The sequence below is a fragment of the Triturus cristatus genome, chromosome 11 (assembly GCF_964204655.1).
Source record: "Triturus cristatus chromosome 11, aTriCri1.1, whole genome shotgun sequence".
Taxonomy (NCBI): Eukaryota; Metazoa; Chordata; class Amphibia; order Caudata; family Salamandridae; genus Triturus; species Triturus cristatus.
The window spans coordinates 390,082,563-390,110,347 of NC_140594.1; the positions used below are offsets into that span (position 1 = coordinate 390,082,563).

The 27,785-nt window shown below is 46.9% G+C and overlaps 1 protein-coding gene across 9 annotated transcripts in view; it reads right to left on the reverse strand.

Moving 5' to 3' along the window:
* POLM (DNA polymerase mu) overlaps positions 1-27,785 on the reverse strand; it is a 342,155-nt gene that overhangs the window by 32,093 nt on the left and 282,277 nt on the right. For all 9 annotated transcript variants that reach the window (XM_085634911.1, XM_085634917.1, XM_085634912.1 and 6 more), the window contains one exon: positions 25,497-25,599. In XM_085634911.1, coding sequence (XP_085491037.1) covers positions 25,497-25,599 — 103 coding nt within the window. The remainder of the gene's footprint in view (positions 1-25,496; positions 25,600-27,785) is intronic.

Sequence of the window (27,785 nt, forward strand, 5' to 3'; positions counted from 1 at the left end):
CTGCAGCACCAATTGTGCCACCCTTAGGGGCCCCGTACCTTTTCACTAACACACTGCCTTGTAGGCTGCATGTCTTGGCGCAGATCAAAAGCGAAGAGTCGACATGGCACACATCCCTGTGTGCCATGCCTACCAACCACTGCCCTGGCCTAGGTCAGTCACCCCTCTAGCTGGGTGCACTATGCCAGTGGTGAGGGCACAGAGGCATGAGCCCTGTGCCACTACAGTGTCTGAGTCCATTCTCAGACATTGTAAGTGCAGTGTACCATTAAAGAGTATATGATGGTGGGAGGTTGTCATTAAGAACTCCACAGAACCATGATGGATACACTGAAGTCTGGGAAGTTTGGTATCAAACTTCTCAGCACATTGTACCCACACTGATGCCAGTGTGGGTTTCAATGTAAAACGCACGACAGAGGGCATTTTAGAAATGCCCACTGAACTCGCCCCACAACCAGTGTCCCGATTGAGTGACTGCTTAGGCTGCCACCCACCAGACATGTTGCTGGACCCCTGGGTCGAGAGCCATCCGCTCTCGAGGGCCTGCAACAATGCACATCCTGGGACGAGGTGCTTGGTCCCCTCCCCCAGGATGGGCAGGGGAAGCTTCAAAGGCCTGCCGCCTTTGTGAGCTTCTCCAGACCACTTGCTGTACTCAACAACTGGTCCCCACTGGTTCTACCCCCCACTTTGGGCGGGAGAACCGACGGGAAAAACAAGTGAGGAAGAGAGGTGTGCCCACCTCTGCCAACTCCACCCCTACGGTGGGGGAGGCGTGGTGAAGCACAATCATGAGTCCCCACCATCTTGAGGATGGGGGGACCCAGCCAACCAGGGACAGGCTCCTGCACCCTCCCACTGGATAGTGGCTGAATAGGGGGTGTACCCACCCCAGGGAAGCGACCCATTGGTCCCTGCCCTTTACCTACCTGTAACACCCCTAAATTTAGTTTTTAGGGGCACCCTGAACCTTCCTACCTCACATCCAGCAACCACAAGAAAAGAAGAGAAGAAGGACGAAAAGCTGTGCAGAGCTAACAAGAGGACGACGCCCACTGACTTGGCCCCAGCCCTACAGGCCCGACTCCCCTCGAACCTGCTCCTGCGAAATCCCAGCATGTCCAGCAGCCAGGAACCTCAAAAACCCTGGAGGACCTGCCTGCCTTCACTTTCCAAGCTGTTTCTCCCAAGAACACCGGACGTGTTTGAACTGCAGCTTCTGGTGCCAGCCAGGAATCGCGAATCCCGCACACTCTCCACCCGCCGAATCCGGCCCGAGCTCGAGTGGACAAATACTACGAGGAGGTCCCCCTGGCGATTCTGACCCGAGATCCGGCGACCTCTGACCTGCCTCAAGCCTCCTGACGACGCCTGCAGCCTCAATCTAGAGGACCCCCCTACTGCGACCAGAGCAGGTAAGAAAATCCGACGTCCCAAGTCACCCCTGCACCCAATGCCCCACGCCCCTGTGTGCCCAACCCAGCGGTGCCTAACCAACCCTCTACATCCTTACTTACCCCTCAAAGTGGTGGTCACTACTGGAAGATCCTCGTCCCCGAGCCTGCAGTGATTCTTTTGTCCCGGAGAATCTCCATTGAAATCAACAGGGCACCCGACCTCAAAACAGCACCCTGCCCCCGGCCGCCCTAGTGCTGCTGAGGGTGCCCCTTTGGAGCTATCTTGGTCCCCAACTTGCCCTGAGCTTAACCCTAGGAGCTTTGCTCCCACGACCCCATGGCCTGCTTGCCAGCAGCCACCAACCGGAGTCCCCTATCCTCCATAGGATAACTTTGGGCCTCAACACTCTGCACCCCGCCGCCCTAGTGCCACTGGGGGTGCAACAACAGTGCATCACTGACCCTGGGAGACCCCTGAATCTTGCCCCAGAACCCTAACTTCAAAGACCAAATACTTACCTCGAAACCAATAACCTGTTTTTCCTCATAGGATAACATTGACACTTTTTCTCCCAAAAAGTTTCCAAGTGTCGACTTTTGAATACTAAGAATATTCCTTAAAAATCGCACAAATAACCTAACCAAATTTTCTAAACTGCTTGCAGGAAAGGTCCCAGTGCTGAACCCAGGTGTCCAGCACTGAGTAAGAAAAGTAACTAAAAAGTAACTTACCTGTGAATTGAATTTCCTTCCATAGGATAACATTGGGGGTTCTTTGTGAAAAAGTCTTTTGAAATACAAGAATATTCTTTAAAAATCGTACAAACTACAAAAACGTAATTACTTACCTGTTTTAAGTAGATGTCCCAGTGCTGAATCTAGGAGTCCAGCCCTGGATTACAAAAGTAACGCAAAAGTAACTTACCTGCAATTTACAGGAAAAGCCTATGTATTTCAATGTACTGGTCCAAAAGGTTTGAAATCTGAAAATATTCTTTAAAAATCGTACAAACTACTAATACGTAATTACTTACCTGTTTTAAGTAAATGTCCCAGTGCTGAACCTAGGAGTCCAGCATTGGATTACAAGATTAACACAAAAGTAATTTTACAAGCCATTCATTTTGATGTACTGCATTTACTAAGTATTGCAACCCACTGCATCCCCTGTAAATCAAATCAAGTACAATCTTCATTGCTTTTTAAAACTGTTGACAACAAGTAACTTATTACTGAAAAGAATTGAATGCTTACCTGTATCAGGCTTGCTTGGTTCTAATAAAATAACAGTATATCTTTGTATACAAAAACAATTGGCCTAGAGTTCAGTCCTTGAGTGTGTGAATTCATTTGCTGACTGAGTGTGTACATCAAATGCTTAACACTATCCTCTGATACTGCCTTACTGCTCGACCAAGCTACCACTTTAGAGAGTAAGGTTCTATCTAACGTTAACCTCTGCCAAACCTCTGGAGACCCTTGGACTCTATACACACTGTACCTCACTTTGGTGCAGTATATATAGAGCCAGTTTCTTACACTGGGTGATAAATTAAAACACAACTTCGTTTTCTGCGTCAAGCTATATGCAAATTGCAGAAGTTCCACCATCCAATATTCCCACACTTCTCCTATATATGTGGGTGACCCCTTTGCACGAGACATAAAAAGGCAAAGATCTGACTATGTAAAAATCATACAGACTTCAAAAGGCATGCTTTTGGCCTGTTCCTGTACATTACAATAGGTCCACCCATACATGTGCTGTTGTTTTTTATCAGATAAGTGCGCAAACACTGAGTTGTGGGACTGTTGCTGTTCCCACAAATTAAAGAACTTTCCGTCAAAGAAGAATGAGGGATTCACCTAACAAAAAAATACCAATATTGTATCTGGCTCCTTGCTGGGTCACAGACAAGTGTCTCCCAGATGTATCCATAGTATGTGTGCAGTCACTCATGATGTTATACACATATTCATGAGGTGGCTGGGTAGTAAGCATCAAACAAACTCATTTGGGAGTTCAGCAGTGCCCCAAAGGGTCTGGGAACTGGCAAACTCTTTGGCTGAACCCTCAACCCCCAAGCACCTGGAGGAAATTGTCTGCCATCAGGGGAGTGTTTAAAAAATAAATACATGAATAAAAACTGCCAATGGGAGTTAGATGAGGAAGACTTTGGGTGTACATTTGTCATAAGGGAGTGTTGGAGACACCCCATCATGAAAAGGGGAAGCCAAAGGGTTAACCGAAATGTTAACAATGAACAAAGAAGGGAATACCATGATTGCATGGAGTGTGACAATCTTGATTCAGACATGTGCCTAATATACATCTGCAGAAAATAATACAAAAAGGTAGAGTGGCTATTCAGACCTCATCCTAAGTAGGGACCTTTCTCATTTGTAGAAGAATAAGAGCAAAACTGAAAGAGAGACCTCTAGCATTCTATAGTTATGACTTTTCCAGCGTAAAGGGGCATTTTAAATCATCCTGGCATTATGGCAAGCCTAGGCAAGGACTGACTGAGAAGGACAAGTTCTCCCTCTAAAATCATTGACGGTGGTACCTTAGCCTTCAACGTGGTTACTGCTGGAAGTAAGTTTTTAGTAATCATTGTAATCTTGATGTAAGAAAATGACCTGACACATATGCTGGGACACTCATTGCTCAAAAGGTGATCAGAGGTAAAAATCGATTTTGATGGAAATCTAACTTCTTTTCATAAACATCCAACTACTACATTTACAGGAGGTTTACTTTGTCTTATTTTGAATTGCATTTACAGATTGCTTGCATTTATATGTCATTAATCATGCTTTAAAACACAAACATCAACCTTATGCTTAAAATAGTGATCAAGTGGAGCATTTAACCCAAGAATGCCAGTAAATTCCTCATCCCCATGTATTGCATCCTACTAAGTTTTTTCATAATGTATTTAAGGGGAGTGCTGCCACTGAATAGGACATTGGCCTAGAAATCTACCAAGACGCTAGAGGGGACTTCTTGGTCTCACCAAAAGGCTTTCCGCAGTGTAACAAAGCTGTTGGCTTGCCTTCCCTCTACTATTAGCTTGCAAATACAAAAGATGTGAAAAGGCCAAAACTAGTGAGGGCTGCAGAATCTCCTTACAATTCTAATTATGTGGTGAACAGTCTCCTTCCATAGTGGTTGTGCAACATACTCTTCAACATTACCTTCCAAACAAACCACGAGCAGCATTTGACATTAAACTTACTAAAAACAGAGACTCAGAATAATTCAAATGAGTGAATCTATAAAATGTCCAATGTCGGAAAAGTCAGCTGTACACTGCATGTGCTTTTTCGACCCTTCAGTATAAGCAGTACCGGCATTAGAGGGTACAATACACTGTCTAACTATTTAAAAGGGCTTCCCCCTGGAATGGAGCTCAGGCACCAAAGGGCAAAAAATCTCAGTGTTTCCTGTGATGGAGACCACTTCAGATTTTGGAGGGTTCTATGATGGCCGAACTCTTGCAAGAACATTTTCGTGGATGACCCATTCATGTTCCTCCAAGAGATGATTCATCAGTTTACAATACTTTGTATTGTAAATCCCTGGAATGCGAGTTATCACAACCTGAAGATCTCATGAAAGGAGCCAGTGCCATGTTTTCTGAGCTTCAAGAGGATCTTGTATTTAATGTCTCTCAGATTGTTTAGGTAATTATTGGGGGCTGGTGTATTTTAGAGTCATGATAGAGGAGAATTGAGAATTAAATGGAGAGGTCTCAATTTGAGCATATTTACGTGGTCAGAAGTAGTTTTGCTGACCACTTCTCTTGAACCGTCAGCTGGTCCATGTGAGCATCCCTTGGGAGCACACACGCATCTATAGCATCTGTGTGGCAAATAAAGCTTCCGCTGCTCCTTGAAAGGCATCCCGGTCGCTGCCACCACCAACGCAATGACTGAGGCTCCGAAGGCAGTCATCTTGTCCTATCAATTACCTGTTATCTGCACCAATAAGTGAGACACCGCTGAAGCTCGGGAAGGATGAAATCTGTCTTATTTATAGGTAACAATTCGTTTGAAGAGAAAGACAGCACAGAAAACTAGCAATCACTCTTGAAAAAATAAAAATGAAACACCATGGTTATTTTTGGCTCAACTACAGTTTCCCCAAGTATTGAATTACTTGATGGAAGCCTAGTCATTAATTTGACAACATTTTCTAGAGATCCAGATAGATACTCTACAATGTCAATTGTATTTGGGGAGAGTTGTACTTTAACAACAAGCTTGAAGGGCAGATTTGAAACCAAAAGGAAGTGCTTTGAACTGAGAAAGCTGACTGTGGAGTGTGAAGAGGATACGCTTTTGTTTCTGCACTGCTTGTGTGTGGTTTAACACACATCCACACTCGTTGTTCAACTCTTGTAATAATATAATGCAAGACCAAAATTATTAATCTTTTTATTTGTTTGCTGTCTTGAGTTCTAGAATGGGTCTGTATTCCTTCTATGTACATTTTGTTCCTGCAGTGCGAAGACATCCAGGACCAGTTCATCCAGCTGAAAAGCTCTTAGATGCAACGTTGGGAGGGAAACTCTAAATTCTAAACCTTTAAACATTGAGTATAATTTCTGCCTCCTATGTCTTATTTATACCCTGCCACGCTAAAAGATCTTGAAAGATTTTCACTCTCACTGAGGTGCTGAGCAATGGGGCAAAGGAACACAGTTATAGCTTTCAAACTGAACCAGATTTTCCCAGCGCATTTTACGACCCTTGTCCTCCTCATCAATTGTTAATTTTGTATCCTGGCAGTGTTGTAAAAAGACTGATCATGTTGTTGCTTTTGCCAGTTAGAAGTTTGGATGAACTGGTTGGTGAAGCCTCTACTGGAAGACCTGTAACTATTTTTTATGAATTCCTAAGCTTTATCCAATACTTCTGTGTTAGGGTTCTTTGTCTCAGTTTCCATCAGCTGAGAAGCTTACCCATGAGATCTGGAGAGCTTATTTCATAAGGACAGAAGGTCTAGAATGTTCTGCTGGGACTGAGACTAGTATTGCAAGAACTATGAAGAATGCGCCACGGGGACTGCATGGCAATACACCTGCGCTGTAATATCAAGGGGTAGCATGCTCTACTGAAGAGCCTCCTTAAAATCCTGGCTGGAGTCTTGAGAATAAACTTGTAAATACTTTGTAGAACTGCCTTGAGACATGATCTTAGCAGCCCAGAACTCTGGTGCCTGACACTTGGGAGATTTTTTTTCCTAAAAAATCTGGTAATGTATTGATTGGCTATAAAAAAAGAGATGATTGATCTGATGGGGACGGAGGCGCAACCATATTGGTTGAACAGTGCCCTGTACTAAATGGGGGAAAAAGGCAAATCGTTTAGGCCTATTCTGCATCTTTTTAGGGTCCACATAAAATTGCTTGTTGAGCAGTAGAAGTTGGGATGAGAAATGCCTCATGTACGGTAACTATTCCCTTGAGACTTTCAAATAGTTCATGATAAAATAGATGCTCCTCCAACTTTTACATATTTGCTTGTTTTATGCAGAGGTGAAAGGTCATCTGTGGTGATACTCCGAATCCTATACAGGTTTACAAATCTATTGAAGGAGATGATCGGATGAAGGGAGTCACTGAGACTGAATGGCGGAGGTCTGTCAAGGGGAAGGTAAGTTTCAGCACAGAGGGTGAGGTAGAAATGTTCAAAGTCAAAGAGGCGGCGTTTCTTAAAGGACAAAGTTGGGATAGTAGAAGAAACACACTAGGCCGAGGAAGCTTAAACGTCTGTCATGGGCCCTGATGTGGGGGCCACTGAAGAAGCCTTAAAACAGTGCCATATTAACCCTCTTTGACAGTGATTAGAAGGATCTTGATGCTGAAGGGGCAGGAGCAACTGATGGCACTTCAGTGGCCACCTCTGAGGAGCCAGTGGGAAAGGGCTTGAGATGCAGTTGCTGAAAAACCCTTAAAAACAAAAATCCCTAAAATCTTTAGCACTAAGAGCAGAATGCAGTCACTTCAGAACAGTCTCCTTCTCGTACGTTTGCAGGGGGCAGAGGCTTCTCAACTCCAGGGCTAAAAGACTTTGTTTCTTTTAGTTTTACTACACTGCTTTGCAGGTCTTTCTTCCTTCCTGTTTTTAGAAAGCGATTAGTACATGTTTATGCCAAAGAGACTCTCTCAGTTTAAATCAATAGAGGCATGCCTCCATCAGGAGTCTCATCAGAGGAAAAACGGGCACCCTCAGCTCTCTTCTTTAGTTGTCAGAACGTATCCTTCTTTTGAGAGTTTGCAGTCTCATCATGGCCAATATGTAAGCAGAGAACTAGTGAGAATCCTCCAGAAATATGCCATATCATACTTCAAATTAATGCTCAAACTGGCTGCAGTTGCCAGGTAAGTGGGTACACTGGGGGTCTGTGACAGTCGCAGCTTCCTGGGAGCACTGCTCGAATTGAGAATTCCTGAAATATTGGGAAAGCCGCTGAAATAAATGTGTAAGGCTAGAGCAGTAAAGTTCAGATTTGTGAAGCAGGTCATCCCATGACAACACTAAGGATCATTCAGGACCTGTTTCTCTTCAGGATGTCGACTGCTACAGATCCTGGATTATCCCTTCGAAATTCCCTTCATTTTTAGAACATAACATCAGGCAATCATTTCCTGGGGATGAGTCAAGTCAGTGTCTCATCTGAAAAGATTGCTGAAAGCAGGGTGTTGAATTCTTGTGCGGCCCTGGCATTGCCATCTAAGCAGCAGTGCTGCATGAAGGTACCCGTCACTCGCCACACACACCGCTCGCAGTTGTCCTGTAACTGCAGTTTGGCTAGAAAAGCAGTCATGGCTGCTCTGGTAGAATGTGCAGTGCCTCAAATAAGGCACCTGAATCAGCTGGTCAATGCTAGGCAGCAGTGAACAGCTCCAGATTGCCACGAGAACAAAATGACCCCATTACCAGGGGATGACGATGGCAAAATGTAAACTGCGGCAAAATAGCAATGGTTTCAAAGCCCACAATTCTAATGGATGATAACAGTGAATTATTTTCTTAATTTGCAGAAATTACCACATTTCGATGCATTGTGGTTTGCCTAACAGTAACGCATTATTTTTTCGAGCTGCATGATAATGTCTTTAAACAGTGCAAATTCCAACACAGGCTGCCCAGGTTAATCACTGGACTTTTTTACGCGACGATCTTCCCTTGAACACAAATAAAGGCAGAACATAGTGATGCGATCAGTGCCAAAATGTTAGACGAACATTGCAGAGAGAGGTTGCACGTCATTTGTCTTCCTCAGAAAAATGTGCTTCGTATGCAGCAAACAAAACTTCAATAAAATATCTTATGATTTACATAAGTTACCTTGGTGCATATGTCTTAGACTACAGACTACTGTCAATTGGAATAGCACAGTATGTCAATAAAGAATCCCCTATTTGAAAAAAATGTGTTTTTTCATACCAAAAGACCTGAATTAAGAATTTAAAAATACATAATGGTTTACATGTATGATGGTCCAACAGCGCCATCTAACGGCCCAGTTGAGATTTACAACCCACTCATCCAACAGTTCAGTTTGCCATGGTAGCTGTTAGGAGAACGAAATATAAATAACAATCACCCAACAAGTGAACACATCAACACCTTTGTTAAGCTAGGAAAATCACGTATATGCACAAAGTATGAAGATGTATTTTAATTTAGTTGTGGTGCAAAGCAACACTCTTGAAAGAGCATACAACTTGGGTTTAGTTTGCAACGGATTTGCCTCTTTACCTCCGACGATCAGTCTGGAGCTTTCAGGATTACCTTTTCGCAAACCATCTTCTATTCTTGGATACAACTGTGAGACACATAATTTTCATATTTAATAAGAAATACTGAATGGCATGTGTCTCACCTTTATTGGGGCAGAATGTAATTTATTATTTTGCTCCAAATGTGGTGTGTGAAAAGGTTTCATAAATTTGAGTTAGCTTCTGATGTATGGGAGATGTCCCTCCTTAAAATTATTTTTTTTGAGAAAGAAGCAAGATCGTAGTAAAGGAATATGCTACTTACCAGTATGCATCTGTTCTTGGCATGTAGAGCTGCAGAGTTGTACACTTAGCATAGGTCGCCATCTGGTGTTGGGCCCGGATGTTTGCAGTTTGTTTTTCTTCTTGGACAGTCTTTGGAAGTCACGAGTTTGGTGACTCCTCCTTCGGTCCGTACTGCGCATGGGCTTCGGCTCCATCCTCAGATTGTTTTTCGCCAACAGGGAAATGATGGAGCGTAGTAATAACAGTGAGAAACCCTTGTGTTGTATATAAATAAGATGTACTGGAACGGATACAGGTAGCCGGGGAGGCGGGTGGGCGTGTACAACTCTGCAGCTCTACATGCCAAGAACAGATGCATACTGGTAAGTAGCATATTCCGTTCGAGGCATATGAGCTGCAGATTGTACACTTAGCATAGATTATATAGCAGTACCCAACCTTAGCGGCGACCACCGGTATCCGTTGCAGCTGTTTGAAAAAGTGTCTTTAGTACAGCCTGGCCCACCCTAGCTTGCTGCTTGGAATGCACATCTACACAGTAGTGTTTTGTGAAGGTGTGCGGTGTAGACCATGTGGCTGCCTTGCAGATGTCATCTAAGGGTATATTCCCTAGAAAAGCCATAGAAGCCCCTAACTTTCTTGTAGAGTGGGCTTTAGGGGGAACAGATAATGTTCTCTTTGCCTTTTGATAGCAAATTTGTATGCATTTTACAATCCACCTAGCTATCCCTGATTTTGAAATGGGGTTGCCTTTATGTGGTGGAGAGAAGGAAACGAACAATTGTTTAGTCTTCCTGAAGGGTTGCGTTCTTTGTATGTAGTATAGTAACGCCCTTTTTACATCAAGTGTGTGTAAGGCCCTTTCTGCAACAGATTGGGGTTGCGAAAAGAAGACAGGTAATTCCACTGATTGATTGAGGTGGAAGGGGGAAATGACTTTGGGCAGAAACTTCGGATTTGTGCGAAGTATGACCTTGCTGTGATGCATTTGTATGTAGGGTTCCTGTATGGTGAACGCTTGTATTTCACCAACCCTTCTAAGGGAAGTGATAGCTACAAGGAAAGCTGTTTTCCAGGTGAGAAACTGTAGCTCACATTTGTGCATTGGTTCGAAGGGCGGACCCATTAGTCGTGTAAGAACTAAATTTAGATTCCATACAGGGGAAGGTGGTGCCCTGGGAGGAATTACTCGTTTAAGGCCTTCCATGAAGGCTTTAATAGCGGGCACTCTGAAGAGTGATAAATGCTGCCTGTTTTGTAGATAAGCAGTGATCGCTGCTAGGTGTAGGCGTATGGATGAATATGCCAGGTTACACCTGTGAAGATGGAGCAGATAGCATATGATGTGCTGTATGGATGCATCTAGGGGGTTGATTGTATTGTTACGGCAGTAAATTACAAATCTTTTCCACTTTGCGGCATAGCATGCTCTAGTGGTAGGACGTCTGGCTTCCATGATGATGTTCATGCAATCAGGGGGAAGGTTAAGATATCCAAATTCTAAGATTTCAGGAGCCAGATCGCCAGGTTGAGCTGAGCTGGGTCCGGGTGCCTGATTTCTCCATGGTTCTGGGTTAGGAGGCATGGGGAAAGGTGCAGTTTTTGATGTGGTACCACTGATAGTTGTAGTAGCGTGGTGTACCACGGCTGCCTGGCCCACGTTGGAGCTACCAGAATGAGTGTGAGGGAGTGCTGTTGTAGCTTCCTGACCACTAATGGAATTAGTGGGAGAGGTGGAAAGGCGTATGCAAATCTGCCTGACCAGTTCATCCATATCGCATTGCCCTTGGACAATGGGTGTGGGTATCTGGCGGCGAAGCTTGGGCATTTTTTGTTTTCGTGGGTGGCGAAGAGGTCTATTTGAGGATGCCCCCACTGTTTGAAGAATGGGTGAAGAACTTGTGGATGCAGTTCCCATTCGTGTAGTTGTTGCGTTTGTCTGCTGAGCAGATCTGCTATGGTGTTTTGTACTCCTGGAACGTGCTGTGCCAGGAGAAAGATGTTTTGGGGAATTGCCCATCTCCATATGCTCTGGGCTAAGCGGGAGAGCTGGGGAGAGTGTGTCCCCCCGTGTTTTTGTATATAATACATCGCAGTCATGTTGTCTGTGCGAATGAGGACTGCTTTGCCCGAAATTTGTTTTTGGAAAGATTTTAGGGCTAGAAAGATCGCCAAGAGCTCCAGATGGTTGATGTGGAGCGATTTTTGCTGTGGCGTCCATAGACCTTGCATTGTGAGGTGTAGGAGGTGCGCTCCCCAGCCGGAGAGCGATGCGTCCGCTGTTAGAATCACCTGAGGAACCGGGTCCAGGAACGGCCGCCCTTTGGAAAGGTTTGTGGTGTTCCACCACTGCAGAGAGTGATGTGTGCGGCCGTCCACCAACACCAGATCCGTCAGCTGACCCTGGGCCTGGTTCCACTGTTGTGCTAGGCACTCTTGAAGTGGACGCATGTGGAGTCTTGCATGGGGCACTATAAATATGCAAGACGCCATCATTCCTATGAGCTTCATGAACACTCTTGCTGGAAGAGAGTGTTGGGAAAGGAATGTTTTGCGTAAGGCTTGAATGCTTGTGATTCTGGCTGAGTTTGGATAGGCAATACCTTTGAAGGTGTCTATAGTGGCCCCGAGATATTGCTTTGTGTGAGATGGTATGAGGTGGGACTTTTGGTAGTTCACCGTGAAGCCTAGCTGGTGGAGCAGTTGGATGGTGCTGTTTGTATGTTGCACACATTGGTGGTGGGACGTGGCTTTTATCAGCCAGTCGTCTAAGTAAGGGAAGACGTGAATGTGTTGACGTCTGAGGTGTGCTGCTACTACTGCTAGGCATTTGGTAAACACTCGTGGTGCATTGGTGACTCCGAAGGGGAGAACCGTGAATTGGTAATGTTGCCCGTCCACCACGAACCTGAGGTATTTCCTGTGAGAGGGGTGTATTGGAATGTGAAAGTATGCGTCTTTCAGATCCAAGGTTGTGAGAAAGTCTCCCTGGCAGAGGAGTGGGAGGACTTGTTGTAGAGTGACCATGTGAAAATGGTCTGAATGTATGTAGGCATTTAGAGGCCGGAGGTCCAGAATGGGTCTGAGGGTCTCGTCTTTCTTTGGTATTAAGAAATATAGAGAGTAGACCCCTAGATTTCGTTGATTGACGGGGACCTGCTCTATAGCGTGTTTTTGCAGGAGTGAGAGTACCTCTTGTTTGAGCAGTGTGGAATGTTCTTGAGACATTGGACGGTGCCTTGGTGGGATATTGGGTGGGGTAGATGTTAGCTCTAGACAGTACCCTGACCGAATGATTTGGGTCACCCATTTGTCCGATGTTATGGACTCCCATACGTGGATAAAGTTTTGTAGTCTGCCCCCGACCGGAGTGGAATGGTCTGGGGGGAGCGGAGGGGAGTCATTGTGCGGGGGGGGTGGCAGAACGGGTGTTGTTGGTTTTGCCCCTGCCCTTATTGTTGTTACCCCTGTAACCACCTCTCTGATTGCCCTTTGAAAAGGTATTTTGAGGAGGGGACTTGTAGGAGGTAGAGGCGTTATCGGTGGAGGAGCCTCTGCCTGTGCCACGAAAGGACGAGCGTCGAAAGGAACGTTTGGAGGCTTGTGTTTGGAGTGCCCCCATAGACTTTGCTGTGTCTGTGTCTTTCTTCATCTTTTCGAGCGCTTCGTCTACCTTTGGCCCAAAGAGTGTTTCCTGGTCAAAGGGGTGATTGAGTATGGATGCCTGGACTTCAGGCTTGAACCCTGAGATCCTGAGCCAGGCGTGGCGACGAAGCAGGACACTGGTATTTATGGCCCTAGAAGCAGTGTCGGCTGCATCGAGGGCACACTTAATGGAGGTGTTTGTAATTAGTTTACCCTCCTGTATCAGGTCATGAGCCTTGTGCTTGTATTTTTCTGGAAGGTGCTGCATAAGAGCCTCTAGTTCGTCATAGTGTGCTCTATCATATCGCGCAAGCAGTGCTTGTGTGTTTGCAATGCGCCACATGTTTGCAGCTTGGGAGGCGGTGCGTTTACCAGACGCGTCCAGAAGTTTAGATTCTTTGTCTGGCGGTGGGGCATCTCCTGAGGATTGGGAGTTAGCCCGCTTTCTAGCTGTGGAGACAACTAGGGAATCTAGGGGAGCAGGGCCCTTGATGTAAGCAGGGTCTGTGGGTGCCGCCTTGTACTTCTTCTCTATTCTAGGGTTCAGTACTCTGGCTCTGACAGGGTCTTTGAACACCTCTGTAGCGTGCTTGGTGACACCCTTAAGCATGGGTAGAATGGAAGTAGATTTGTCTTGTATATCAAATGTATCCAGTAGGAAGTCTTCTTCTACTGGTTCACTGTGCATGTCCACCCCATGGTAGTGTGCTGCTCTCTGCACTAAATGATGAAACCCTAAGGAGTCCTCTGGAGGAGACGGCCTTGATGGGTATAGGTCGTCCTGAGGTACCATGGGTATATCAGGGTTATTGTAATCCTCCCATGGATCTGGGGTCCCTGGTGGAGTGGGATCCATTGGGGCGTCCGCCGGGTAATTGTCCGGATCCCCATCATCCGGATCTGGGGATGGGGCCGGATCGTAGTGAGGTAAAGGTGGCGGAGACCTGTGAGGTGGAGGGGGTGGAGGAGGTGGAGGGGGTAGGGGAGGCGGTGGTGGGGAGGGCACTCTGAGGGGAGAAGTAGCAGAGTCCTTCCTTTTGGGTGGAGGAGGAGGAGCCGGAGCATCAAGGCGTCTTTTCTTGGTAGTTAAAGTCAAAAGCCCAGTCTTTGGATCTTTGGACAAAGTCTTTTGTAAAGGGTCTGGTGTAAACAGAGCCAATGGTGTCGAGTCGTCTGTCGGCACCGGTGATTTCGGAACCGGGGGTTTCGATGGTCTGTGTGCGCCATGCTTTTTTGAGGTCTCCGGGTGTTTCGGCGTCGAATGATGTTTCGGCGCCGGAGCGTCGGTGCCGACAGATTTGTGTTTGTGTTTGGTCGGCACCGAGTGTCCAGGCTTCGGCACCGGTGGTTTCGGAGTCGAGCTGGATTTTGCAGTCTTCGGTGCCGGATGCTGTTTTTCGGCACCGGGTGTCGGCTGGCTCGATCCCGAGCTGCCATGAGACTTTGGGGGCTTCGACACCGGGCCCGAAGGTGGGGTGATCGAAGTTTTGGTTTTGGTTTTGCCCAGGCCGGCAGGCGAGGGAGTAACCTGAGTCTCTTTGGTTTTCGGCGCGGGGGTGGGAGGGGGCATAGTACTCACGGCCCGCTGCGCTGGTGTAACGTCCTCCACGTCGGAGTCGTCGGCCTCGGAAGCGCTGACGACGTCTTCCTCCTGCGCGGTGTGTGTTTGCCCCGAAGCCTCGGCGTCGTCTCCGAAGATGTCCGGTGGAACTGCAGAGGATGAGTGCGCCATGGTGCGTCGAGCTCTTCGATCTCGGATGGTCTTCTTCGATCGAAAAGACTTGCAGGCGGGGCAGTCTCTAGCCTCGTGTTCCGGAGAGAGGCAAAGGTTACACACCTGATGGAGGTCGGTGTGGGGAAATTTAGACTTGAACGGAGTCCTTTCCATCGGCCGGGACCGGAGTCGCGGAGGGCCCGAAGGCCGGTGTCGATGTACGGGATGGAGAAAGTGCCGCTTCGAGAGATGAAGATGATGAAGGAACTCGAAGAATCGAGGATTTTCCGTCGAGGCTGGAACCGTAGAAGTTCGAAGCCGGAGCACGAAGTATCACATCCGAGCCCGATGGCGGAAAAAAACAATCTGAGGATGGAGCCGAAGCCCATGCGCAGTACGGACCGAAGGAGGAGTCACCAAACTCGTGACTTCCAAAGACTGTCCAAGAAGAAAAACAAACTGCAAACATCCGGGCCCAACACCAGATGGCGACCTATGCTAAGTGTACAATCTGCAGCTCATATGCCTCGAACAATTAGTTTATTCATTTTAATACACTTTGTCGCTTCTTTTCTAGGAGTTTTACTCACAAGCCCAGGTATGTTTTCATTAAAACAAATCTTAACATACATGCACACGTAGCCATACTCAAATCCTTTTTGACTTGCTAATATTTTATTCGTACAAGTATATAGAAGTAGGAGTTGTGCCATTTTTTTGTGGTACAATATTTTTTTAAGAGTGTGTTTGCTGAAAAGTAACGTTTTTGTAACGTTTTTGTGCTTGATGCACATTGTTGAGAGTTATTGTATGGTAACCATCACATATTCGAAAATCAAATTAAGGTTGTTCGATTTTTTACGATGATTAATGGCAACAGAACATTTTTATTTGAAATATCTGATGTTCCTAAACAAATGGATTTTCAAAAGGTTTGGAATCCTCTTTTGCAGGGTTATTTCAGGATGCATGTACTACTGCTACTAAACTTTAATAATTCCTACCCCTTGAGAGACAGCTGACAATCTCTCACATGGTCAAAGCCCATATTTTAAGTACACTGCCCTCACCTATTCGCCTTCAGCGAATATATCAGGACTTGCAAAGTAACCTTCTCAGAGAAAGAAGGGCTGATGTGACTATCGGTCTCTGCTGCTTAATTCAGGCTCTTTTGCCTCCTGCAATTTTCTTGTACTACAATCAAGAGCATTAGAATGATTGATCTGTCCTTGTGCCTACCAGGGCTATTGCCGGGGAAGCAGGATGGGATACATTTGCCACTGTGACATAGTCTGCCCATACGTGGCAAGAGAAGTAAGCAAGTAAGTCTATAAAAGATCACATGCTGTACGAGTTAAGATTCCGTCAACATTCATACAAAAGAAGCCCTCCCTTTAGGGATGCCACATAAAAAGAAGTTCAAAGTTTAGACTACTTTTCAGATTTTCTTTCAAGTTACCCAAGTAACGTTATAATTTTTCTGTACTTTTTTTCTTTTCCAAGCTTTTGCCATTGTCTTGGAAGAGATTTTCGTAAATACCAGCACACATCCGGCAACATGTGCTTAGTAAACAAACTACATTTAAGTTTTTTTGTAACACTTAGAAAAGGAAAATTTTACTTACCCTGTAAGCATCTGTTTGTGGCATGTAATGCGGTATATTCACATGCTGTGCATATTTCTGCCATCTAGTGTTTGGCGAGGATGTGTGCAAGTCACGAGGTAGTGCAACTCCACCTCTAGCTTGCAATGCGCATGGTCATCGGATCCATTGTTAGATTGTTTTTTCCGCACTACGGGTGAGGATGACTGGAGCAGAACGACATAGGAAAGAGAGATATAGGGAGATGACCACGAGAAGTAAAAACTAATGGTAACTGCAAACAGCCAGAGTCGTCCTGGAAGGAGGGTGGGTGCATGTGAATTTAAGGCACTACATGCCGCAAACAGATGCTTACATTTTCAGTTTGAGGCATGTGTGGCTATAGATACACATGCTGTACATAGACAGCAAAGCAGTCCTCTCCTAAGCAGTGGCTACCCTGTGGATGTTGCAGAAGACTGAAAAAGGGTATGTAGTACAACCTGGCCAACGTTTGCTTATTGGCGGGCTAACACATCTACACAGTAGTGCTTTGTGAAAGTATGTGGTGTAAGCCAAGTAGCAGATTTACAAATGCCAGCTATTGAGATGTTCATAAGGAAAGCCATGGAGGCCCCTTTCTTTCAACTGGAATGGGCCCTAGTAGGAACAGGCAAAACTCTTAGCTTTTGCGTAACAGGTTTGGATGCATTTGACTATCCATCTGGCTATGCCTGATTTTGCCAAGGCATTTCCTTTATGTGGTTCAGAAAAAGCAACAAGCAGTTGCTTAGTTTTTCAAAGTGGTTTTCTTCTATCTATATAATACATTAGGGCTCGTTTGATGTCTAAAGTATGAAAAGTCCTTTTTGCAACTGAGTCAGGTTGTGGCAAGAAGTCTGGAAGTTCTATAGACTGGTTAAGGTGGAAACGAGAGACCACCTTAGGAAGAAATTATGGGTTGATACGAAGGACCACCGGATCTCTATCAACCAGAAAGAAAGGTTCTTCCAAGGTTAAAGCATGGAGCTCACTAACACACCTTAGTGATGTGACAGCTATTAGAAAAGCTACTTTCCAAGAAATAAACTGTAATGGACATGACTTGTTGGGGCTCGAACGGGGGGAATCATAAGTCTTGTTAGGAAGTTATTAAGATTCCAGACCAGGGGTGGAGGTACCCAGAGAGAAATGACTCTTGAGCGTCCCATAAAAGCTTTGATGACTAGAATTCTGAAGAGCGACACATGTTGTCTATTTTGGAGATATGAAACCACAGCTGCCAGGTGTAGACAAAAGGAAGTAAAAAGACTATACCACATGTTTGGAGGTGTAAAAGGTAGTTAACAGTGTCCTGAACTGTGGCTGCCAGGGGTCAATATGGTTTGAGAGACCTTAGTAGGCAAATCTTTTCCATTTGGCAGCATAGTAGGCACAAGTTTTTGGCCTGCGTTCTTCCTTAAGAATGTTCATGCATTCTGGAGGTAGAATGAGATAACCAAATTCTAAGACCTTAGTAGCCAAACCACTGACTCTTAAGGTCGGGGTGTCTTTTTCTCCATGATTCTGCATGAGAAGGTCCGGCCTGTTGGGAAGCCTCTTTTGCGGAACCACCTAAAACCCTGGGAAATTGGTGAACCAGGGCTGTCTGGCACAGCTGGGAACCACTAGGATGAGGGTGGTCTGCCATAGCTTCTGAACCAGGAATTGAATAAGGGGGAGAGGTGGAAAAGCGTGGGTAAATATCCCCGACCAGTTAATCCATAGAGAATTGCTCATTGTCTTTGGGTGTGGGAATCTGGAGGTGAAGCTTGGGCATTTTGGTTTTCTACTGTGGCAAATATGTCCACATCCGGAAACCCTCATCGGTGGAAGCAGTGGAGAAGGACTGCCAGGTGGAATTCCCACTCGTGGACTTGTTGACGCGTTCTGCTGAAAAGGGTGGCAAAGATGTTGTCCACTCCTGACAGGTATTCTATCAACAGGTGGATCCTGTGGTGGAGAGCCCAGTGCCAAAAGGCACTGGGCTAAACGAGAAAGCTGCGGGGAGCCCCCACTTCTAAATGTAATACATGGCTGCCATGTGGTATGACCATACTAGGACAACCTTGCCCAGTAGGCGGGGAGGAAGGCCTTGAGGGCTAGATGGTAAGCTAGCAGCTCCAAAAAAGTTGACGTGGAGATCCCTGTGAGTGGGACTCCATTGGTCCTTGACAATCAGATTTTGTACGTGAGCCCCCTCCACCCACATGAGGGATGCGTCTGTTGTGACAGTGCTCTTCGGAACGGAGTTGAGAAAAGACCACCGGCAACAGGTTTTTGGTGCTCCAACACTGCAGAGAGCAATGAATGAGGGGGCTAACCAACACTAAATCTTCCCAATGACCCACTTTCTGAAAACGCTGACTTGTTAAGCATTCTTGCAGTGGATGCATGTACCATCTTATGTGGGGTATTATGGCGAAGCAGGAGGCCATCATGCATAGCAGGCGCATGACTGTTCTTACTGTGACTTGTTGATTTGGTTTGGCTGGAAAAGAGGCAGGAACGCTTGGAAAGACTGGAGTCTTGCACAGAGGATGGCTCCCAGATAGGGTTTAATTTGAAGGGGCTGTAGATGGTACTTTACAGCGTTAATGGTAAAGCCTGGTTTGTGCTGTAGGTATTGTAGCTTGGGTACGTGCACGGCAATGCAGTTGCAATGCACTCTTTATCAGCCAATCGTCCCGGAATACATGGATGTCCGGTCTTTGCAGGTGCGCTACTACTCCTGCAAGAAATTTGTAAAAACTCGGGGTACAGTTGGGACCCCAAAAGGCACACTTTGAACGGGCAATGCTGACCGCAGATCACAACCCTGAGGTAAGCGCTGATGCATAGGATGAATCGGAAAGTAGGTGTCTCTGAGTTCGAATGAGGACAAGAAGTCACCTTGCTGTAACAGAGGTATGACATGCATAAGGGTGACCATGAGGAAGTGCGCTGATAGGATGTACTCATTTAGGGGTCTGATGTCCAAAATGGGCCAGAAAGACCTGTCCTCCTTTGGAATGAGGAAGTAGAGGGAACATACCCCTGAGCCATGTAGGTGTTCTGACACAGGCTCTATGGCCTCTTTGAGGAGGAGCGCTTGGACTTCTTCCTGGAGCAGACATGGATGTTCTGAGGAGAGGATGTGTCTGCAGGATGGTATGTTGGGGCGATGTGGAGGTGAGTTCTAGCCAGTAACCGAGTTGGATGATGTCTAAAACTCACTGACGTTGCCAAGCTGGGAAGAGCATCTGCAACCAGCACCCGACGATTGTTGTGTGATCAGGGGACAGGAGTGGCAAGTCACTGCTTGGCTGGGGTTACTCTTTTGGGAGAGCTACCTTTGCTTCTAACTTTGGCAGAATTTCCACCATGGGCTCCCCTGAAGTAGCATCTCATGGAATTTGGTTGGGCAGGCAGAGGTTGGAAAGATGATGAGGTTTCAGGAAAGGTGGTCGTGGAGCTTCCACGATATGTGGAACGGCGAAAGGACCCTTGTGAGAAAGAGGTCTGTAAGGCACCCACGGCTTTCATTGTTTCGTCATATTTTTCTATTTTCTCCAGCATCTCACCAACCTGATACCCAAAGAGATGTTCCCCATCGAAGGGCAGGTTGAGGAGATGCTTGAAAGTCTGGCTTAAAGCCAGACACAAGGAGCCCAGGCATGCCTGCGGAGGAGGAGACTAGAGTTAATCCCCTGAGCAACGGTATCAACAGCATCAAGGGTGCACCTGATGGTTGTGTTAGAAATCTGTTTGCTTTCCGTGACCAACTCACACCCCCTTTTACAGTACTCCTCTGGGAGGTGTTGGAGGAGCTCCTCAATTTCGACCCAGTGGGGCTGGTCATACCTAGAGTGTAAACCAATGAAACTGGCAATGCGCAAATGGTTGGCAGACTGTGCCACAATTTGTTTACCAACTGCATCTATCCTTTTACTCTCTTTGTCTAGCTGAGTAGCATCACCGGTGCCTTGAGCCTTCGCCGTCTTAAGAGCGGTATGAACCACTAGGGAATCTGATGGGAGCTGGCTTCTAATATAAACAGGGTCTGAAGGGGAGGCTTTGTATTTTTTATCAACCCGTGGGTTCATAACATGGGCTTTGACTGGCTCCTTGAAAATATCTGGGGCTGGCTTGAGCATCCCCTTAAGCATAGGCAGATACTGCATGGAGAGGTGTGCAGAAGAGAGTCTCAAAGAGGAAGTCCTCCTCAACCGTCTCCTTATGCATCTCCATGTTGTGATAAGCAGCAGTCCTACATAAAACCTCATGGTATGAGGAGGTATCATCTGGCAGAGAAGGTCGGGCAGGGTAAAGGTTGGGATCAGTATCGCAGGATGATCTACATCATATGAATCCCAAGAGTCTCTCTGTGAGGGTACGTCATAAGTGTCACGCCCCAGTGTCAGAATGTGGTGACCCCGTGGAGTATATGATAGTGGGTCAGGTAAAGGAGGAGGAGGGGAAGGTGATGTTGGGGGTCTGGGTGGAATGTAAGCAGGTGGAGGCAGTCCGGTGTCCAAAAGAGTTCTGGTGGCTATACCCTGCTTCTTTCGCTGCTTTGGAAAAGGTGGGGACTTCAAATACTAGCTGTCTCTTATTAGGCCGGGGATCCGGCATCGGAGACTGAGTTAGAATACAGCCCGTTTATAGGTGGATAATAATTTGTTTCTGTTGCTCATCGAGCTGCCCTTGCAACTTCTGGAGGACCGTTTCGACTGGTTCGTGGGCTGGTCTTCCAATTGGAGCCAAGTGCTTCGGCACCGATGCAAACTCGAATCCAACAGTTTCTAATCCGATGGTCAGGTTGGTGCCGAGAAGGGAGCGGGCGCCGCCGAAGGCGCCTGTTTGAAGATTTTCTTCGGTGCTGAGCTAAAACTGACCATGGTGTCCAAAGTGGACTGTTGGTGCCGACCATGGCCTGAAGGCAGTGGCAGCCCAGAAGCCAGCTTCTGTGGCTCCAGTGCAGCTGAATGCCCCTTGTGAGGTAGAAGTTTGGAGCAAGCTAGGTCGAGGGGGAACGGGGCGATGGGGGAGCTGTAGTCATGATCTGTTGAGCCGGCTGGAAGTCTTCAATCTCGAGGTCGGAAATGGAACTCTCTTAACGCGAGAACACCCCCCAAAGCGGTCAGTAGTCAGAGGATGTTGCAGAGGATAGAAAAAGTGAATGAAGTACAGCCTGGTCCATTTGATCCTGTTGTCATAACAGCACATCCACACAGTAGAGCTTGGTGAACATGTGTGGTGTGGACCAGGTAGTTGCCTTACAGATATCAACTATTGAGATGTTACCCAGAAAGGCCATGGAGGCTGCTTTTTTGAAGTGCAGAATGCATCCTTGGTAGAGCAGTGAGCTGTCTTTTGGCCTTGGCGTAGCAGGTTTTAATGCACTTGACTAGCAGGTGAGCTACCCCTGCTTTTGAAATGGAACTGCCTTTGTGTGCATTAGAGTAGGTGATAAATAACTGTTGGCTTTCACAAAATGATTTTGTCCTATCAATGTAGTACATAACGGCCCTCTTTACATCTAGTGTGTGAAAGACTCTCTCTGCTACTGAGTGTGGGTCTGGGAAGAACACAGAGTTCTACTGCCTGGTTGAGGTGGAAGGGAGAGATCACCTTGGGTAGGAACCTTTGGTTAGTTCTAAGGACTACTCTGTCAGCGTGTACCTTGAAAAAGGGCTCCTCCAGTATGAGAGCTTGTATCTCGCTCGCTCACACAACTGAAGGAAGTGATTGCAATTAGCAACGCTACTTTCTGACAAGAATTGGAGAGGGTAAGAATGAAGGAGCTCAAAAGGGGGCCCCTTGAGCCTAGTGAGGCTTACACTGAGGGTCCAGGACAGGACTGGGGGTATGAGGGATAACCCTCTTAAGTCCTTCCATAAATGCTTTAATGATGGGGACTCTGAATAGTGAAGAGTGTTCCCTGTTCTGTAAGTATGCTGCCAACGCAGCCAAATGTAAACAAAGGGATGTGTAAGCCAGGCCTGTGCATTGTAACAGACACTGTTGGCTTTATTGGATCAATGTGTTTGGATAGGCAATAGTGGACCAACCTCTTCCACTTTACCGCATAGCAGGCTCGCATAGTGGTATGGTGAGCCTCTTTGAGGCTGGACATACATTCATGAGGCAGACTGAGGTAGCCAAACTTTAGGAATATAGGAGCCAGAACACCTGGTTGAGCTTCTTGTGAGTGGGATGCCTCGGTGTGACCTGATGAGGGGTGAGAAGGTCCAGCCTGCTGAGTAGCTTTTTGCGAGGGACTACATACAATTTGAGGAGGGCTGTGATGGCACCACTAGCACGCATCGCCCGACAGCACGACCTCAACATAATCTCCTACGCCTACGACACTCAGCTGATCCTCTCCCTCACAAAGGACCCCCTCACCGCCAAATCCAACCTCAACCAGGGAATGAAGGCCGTCGCCGACTGGATGGAGGACAGCCGCCTCAAAATGAACACAGACAAGACGGAAATCCTCATCCTCGGATCCAACCCCTCCGCATGGGACGACTCTTGGTGGCCCACTTCACTGGGGTCTCCCCGGCCCCCACCGACCACGCACGCAACCTGGGAGTCATTCTCGACTCGAAGCTCTCCATGATCAAACAAGTCAACGCAGTCTCCTCCACCTGTTTCAACAACCTCCGCATGCTCCGCAAGATCTACAGATGGATTCCGACCAACACGAGGAAAACAGTCACCCAGGCCCTAGTCAGCAGTAGACTCGACTACGGAAATGCCCTCTACGCCAGAGCCCCATCCAAGCTCATCAGCAGACTACAGAGAATCCAGAATGCCTCTGCACGCCTGATCCTCGACGTCCCGCCCCACGACCACATCACCCCCCACCTGAGGAACCTGCACTGGCTCCCCGTTGACAAAAGAATCTCCTTCAAGCTCCTGATCCACTCACACAAGGCACTCCACAAAACCGGCCCAGCCTATCTCAACAGTCGACTCTCCTTCTACGTACCCAACAGGAATCTCCGCTCCGCTGACCACGCCCTGGCCACGGTCCTACGCATCCGGAGAACCACTTCCGGAGGCAGGTCCTTCTCCCATCGTGCCGCCAAGACCTGGAACACCCTCCCCCTCGACCTGCGACAAACCGAAGACCTGCTGACTTTCAGGAGACAACTCAAGACCTGGCTCTTCGACCAGCAACAGCACCTCCCCTCCCCCCCTCCCCTCCCCCCACCCAGCACCTTGAAACCCTAACGGGTATGTAGTGCGCTCTACAAATTATGTGATTGATTGAATCACAGCTGCCTGGCCCACTTGCGAGTTACTAGGACAAAGGTGAGGGAGATCTGTTGAGCTTCCGAATCATAAATGGAAGGAGGGCGAAGAGGCAGAAAAGTGTAGGCAAATATCCCTGACCAGTTCATCCATAGTATAGTACATTGACCATGGACTGTGGGTGCTGAACTCTGGAGGTGAAGCTTGGGCTTTTGGTGTTTTTTGCGGGCGCAAACAGATCTATGTTGGTAGCTCCCCAACGCTGGACATAAGGGAGCAGGACTTCAGGGGTGAAGATCCCACTTGTGGATTTGATGCTGCATCCTGCTGAGCAGGTCTACAAAGTGTTTGTCCGCTCCCGGGAGGTACTACGCTAGCAAGTGTACTCTGTGGTGCTTCGCCCAACCCCAAATGTCTTGCACTAATGCCGAGAGTTGGGGAGAGTGCATGCACCCTGTTTCTGCAGGTAATACATGGTAGTCATGCTGTCTGTTTTGATCAGGACTATCTTGTGATCTACATGCAGAATAAGGCAAGGGGTGTCACTGTTTGGAGGTGGAGGCCTCTTTCCCAGTTGTTATTGACCCTGTAGGACCCCCACTGGAGTCGCCCTGTGGTGACTGCTGTTGGTAGGCCTGCTGCTGTCTATGATAAGAGGAAAGGTTGTCTGGGGAGATGGTCTTGTTTTCTGCCCTGTATTACTACCTACGGAAGGACCCCCTCAGAGTAGATGTTTGGAGGGTACCCATAGCCTTGGCCAGTCCCTGTCTTTCTCCAGCTTTTAGTCAATCTTCAGTGTGGACCACCAGGGAATCAGGTGGTGCTCACCCACGTATGCAGAATAGGTCATTGGGAAAGGGCGTCTATTTCTTGTCCACTGAAGCATGGCAACCCTTGCTTTCATGGGCTCCTCAAATGTATCTGTGGTAGTCCTAAGCACCCCCTTGAGCACAGGAAGTAACTGCATTATGAAGTGGGTCTTACACAATGCATCTACCAGAAGTTGTCATCTTCTTGGAGGACATGCATATCCTCCTTATAATAAGTACCTGCCCTCTGAACCATTTCATGATGGGATATAGTGTTATCCAAGGGCAATGGCATAGCTGGGTATGTGTAGCTCAGGGGAGCAACATTGTAGTTGCCCCACAGGTCATCAGTAGGCCCGGGTCATAAGGTGTGTCGTAGGGACCGTCAGGATGAAGTGGGATGCCCTTAAGATGAGTGGGGCAAACCCTCTGCCTGATATGGAAAAGGAGAAGTATGCTGTGGTAGTGAAGGGGTGTGGGAGGAAGTAGTGAATCAGAGAGAGGGATGGCGCCCCTGTCCTTGCACCTCTTGAGCTGAGGAGGTGGACTCCAAAAGCAAATCCCTCCACAAATGTAAACTTCTTGTTTGGAAGCAAAGTCTCTATAGGCTTTGGAGGCAAAGTCTCTGTAGGCTTTGGAGGGAGCTTGGTAGTGATCGTGCCTGCCTGAAGATGAATAAAAAATTGTTTTTGGTGAGTGTCCAGATCTTCCTGCAGCCGAGGATAATTTTTTCTGAGTCTTTGGAGGCACAGCCATAATGGGGTATTCTTGGTGCCTACTGTTCTGGATACATTTTGTGAAAAAGAAGTGCCAAAACACCCACAAAAATAAAAGGTTTTCACACTCACAGTGAAAAAGCCTCAGAACCTAACAAGTTAAAAGTAATACATGAATAATTGCTAAAAATAATTTCTTTACCTCTTCAACTGAGCATTCTAATAAATTGTTTTTTAAATAACACAAATTCAAACAAGCAAATAATCAACCAGCTACATATTTTAGCAATAGCCCAAATCCCTTACCTGGCTACTTAACCAGCTAACTACTTTCATAAGGAGCCCCAACTCTTTGCCTTCCTCTGGGTGTGTGATGAGAAAGTCCACATCATGCCCACTCTGCTTCCCTCTAGAGAACAAAAATCATGAAGATGATATAGTCATAATTTTGCCTGAAGTTATACACTCATTAAACGGAACATAACAGTGCAACAGAGAGCGAATATGTAAAAAAAAAACTCTATCATCACGAATGAAGCTGAGTATGTCACAGCTGTTGACTTCATATCTATGACAGGATGTTATGGAAGAGGGACTTTGCTAAAGCGGATTGTCAGTTTAAGAGATACAAGATCTTCAAGTGGGCTGAATAAGTGAGAAGATAAGTACATGAGACACATTAGGGCCGCAGGGTTCACCGTGATGCAAGTTCATGGGTACGCAAGGCCACAGGTTTATAAGGAGCCTAGGAGTGCAAGACAAACCTGAAATACTGCACTGCAGGAAGGCACACAAACCACAACAGTCATGCCGGACTGCTGAACATGCTCCGCTCTGGTATTCCCTGGACTGGAAACAAGCATCCTAAGACAGGATTCAAGGTACCCACATAGGAAAACACAGAAGGCTGAGATGCATGCATAAAAAGACAAACAAGAAACTACATAATACCCCAAGATCAAAATCAGAACAAATGCAGGGCAGACCTTATGAGAGGCCAGGAACATGTACATCATATAAAGCCAACCACCATTTTGAGAACAGGCAAATGAGGAAAACTAAATGACTGCAACTCACAAAATGCAAAAAGAACAAATGATGGTCGGAATGTTGAACAATGTCACTCACTCACCCCCAGTACAGAGATCTGGACCTAAATCCATCCATGGCCCAGATCTCTGTACTAAGGGTGAGTGTTTAACATTATTCAGCATTCTGCCCATCGATTGTTCTTTTTGCATTTGTCACCCCAAGTGGGATGGGGAAGCCCAGATGTGGGTCCCGTGCTCACCTTGCGCCTGGATTCAAGCTATCCTGCCAGATTAAGGGTGCTACCTTGAAACCTGTCTTAGGATGCTTGTTTCCAGTCCAGGGAGGACCTGGCTTGGCAGTTCGGGCTGGACTGCTTCCCTGGGGAGCAGGGTCATGCCTGATTTGCATATGGCTAGGCCCAAACTGGGTTGCAGTGGTGAGCGAAAGAACTAAGGATTTAGGCCCAGATCTCTGTACTGAGGCTGAGTGTTGACATTGTTCAGCATTCCGTCCATCAACTGTTCTTTTTTTGTTTGTCACCCCAAGTGCGACAGGGATGTCCAAACGTCGGTCCCGTGCTCGCAATACCACTGACACTGGATTCAAGCTATCCTGGCTGTTTAGGGGTGATACCTCAAAACCAGGTGTCTCCTACGAGTAGCTCGGGGGCTACTGGTAGCTTACCAGGACCCAAAAAGTAGCTCTCAGAGGTGAAGCTAAGGCCAGTAACTCACTCAAGGGGTCTGAGCATATTAAAGAAGACAGCACTGCTCATTGCAAAAGGCCCTTAGAATGACATCCAGCAAAACCAATGGCAGGGCTTTGTGACACAAACACATAATTAGTTGGCTTTAGGGGTATGCGACATGACCATCTGTATCAATTCTCCATCCAACTAAGTCATAAGGAGATTGGCCATGTTATAGACCCTGCTCTTTCAGTCAAAACATGTGATAAATAATGGACCATGAAATAAGAGTGGCATGAGCAGTAACCAGTGCTGACTCACAGAAGTGTGACTGCAGGAGCAACAATGAAATGTGTTTGTTGGGTGCATGATCAGCACAAGAGCTGGGGAGAGCAGGGTTTAGATCCAAGGCAGAGAAATTTTAGAGCCATCAGCCATGTGTGTCTCTCTCTGACATACGGTCCCTCCTTGATACACAATATTGCTTCCTGGAAACTGCACCTGGTGTTAAGGACCCCCAAATGTATATGCTTGAGTCCATCACAAGGGTTTTATCTCCGGCACAATTGTCCCTGTTCATGACATAATGGTACCAATGGAATAATAATGATAATCCTTGAGGATTTGGGGCATTTATGGTCTATAAACTTTGTCAAAGGTGGACAGACCCAATGTAGTGTGGTACGGTCAAAATGAAGCAATGTTTGGGAACCCACGAAGTGGGTTAAAAGGCCCCTCACACACCAACCTGGTTGGTGTCATGCTTCATCATTGGGGCCCCAACCGGGTGGCCGAATGCCCCCCGGTTGTGCTGCGACGCCTGACTACAGCGGAGCTGGTGTGGTGCAAAAATGTGATGTGGTGATGATTAAAAA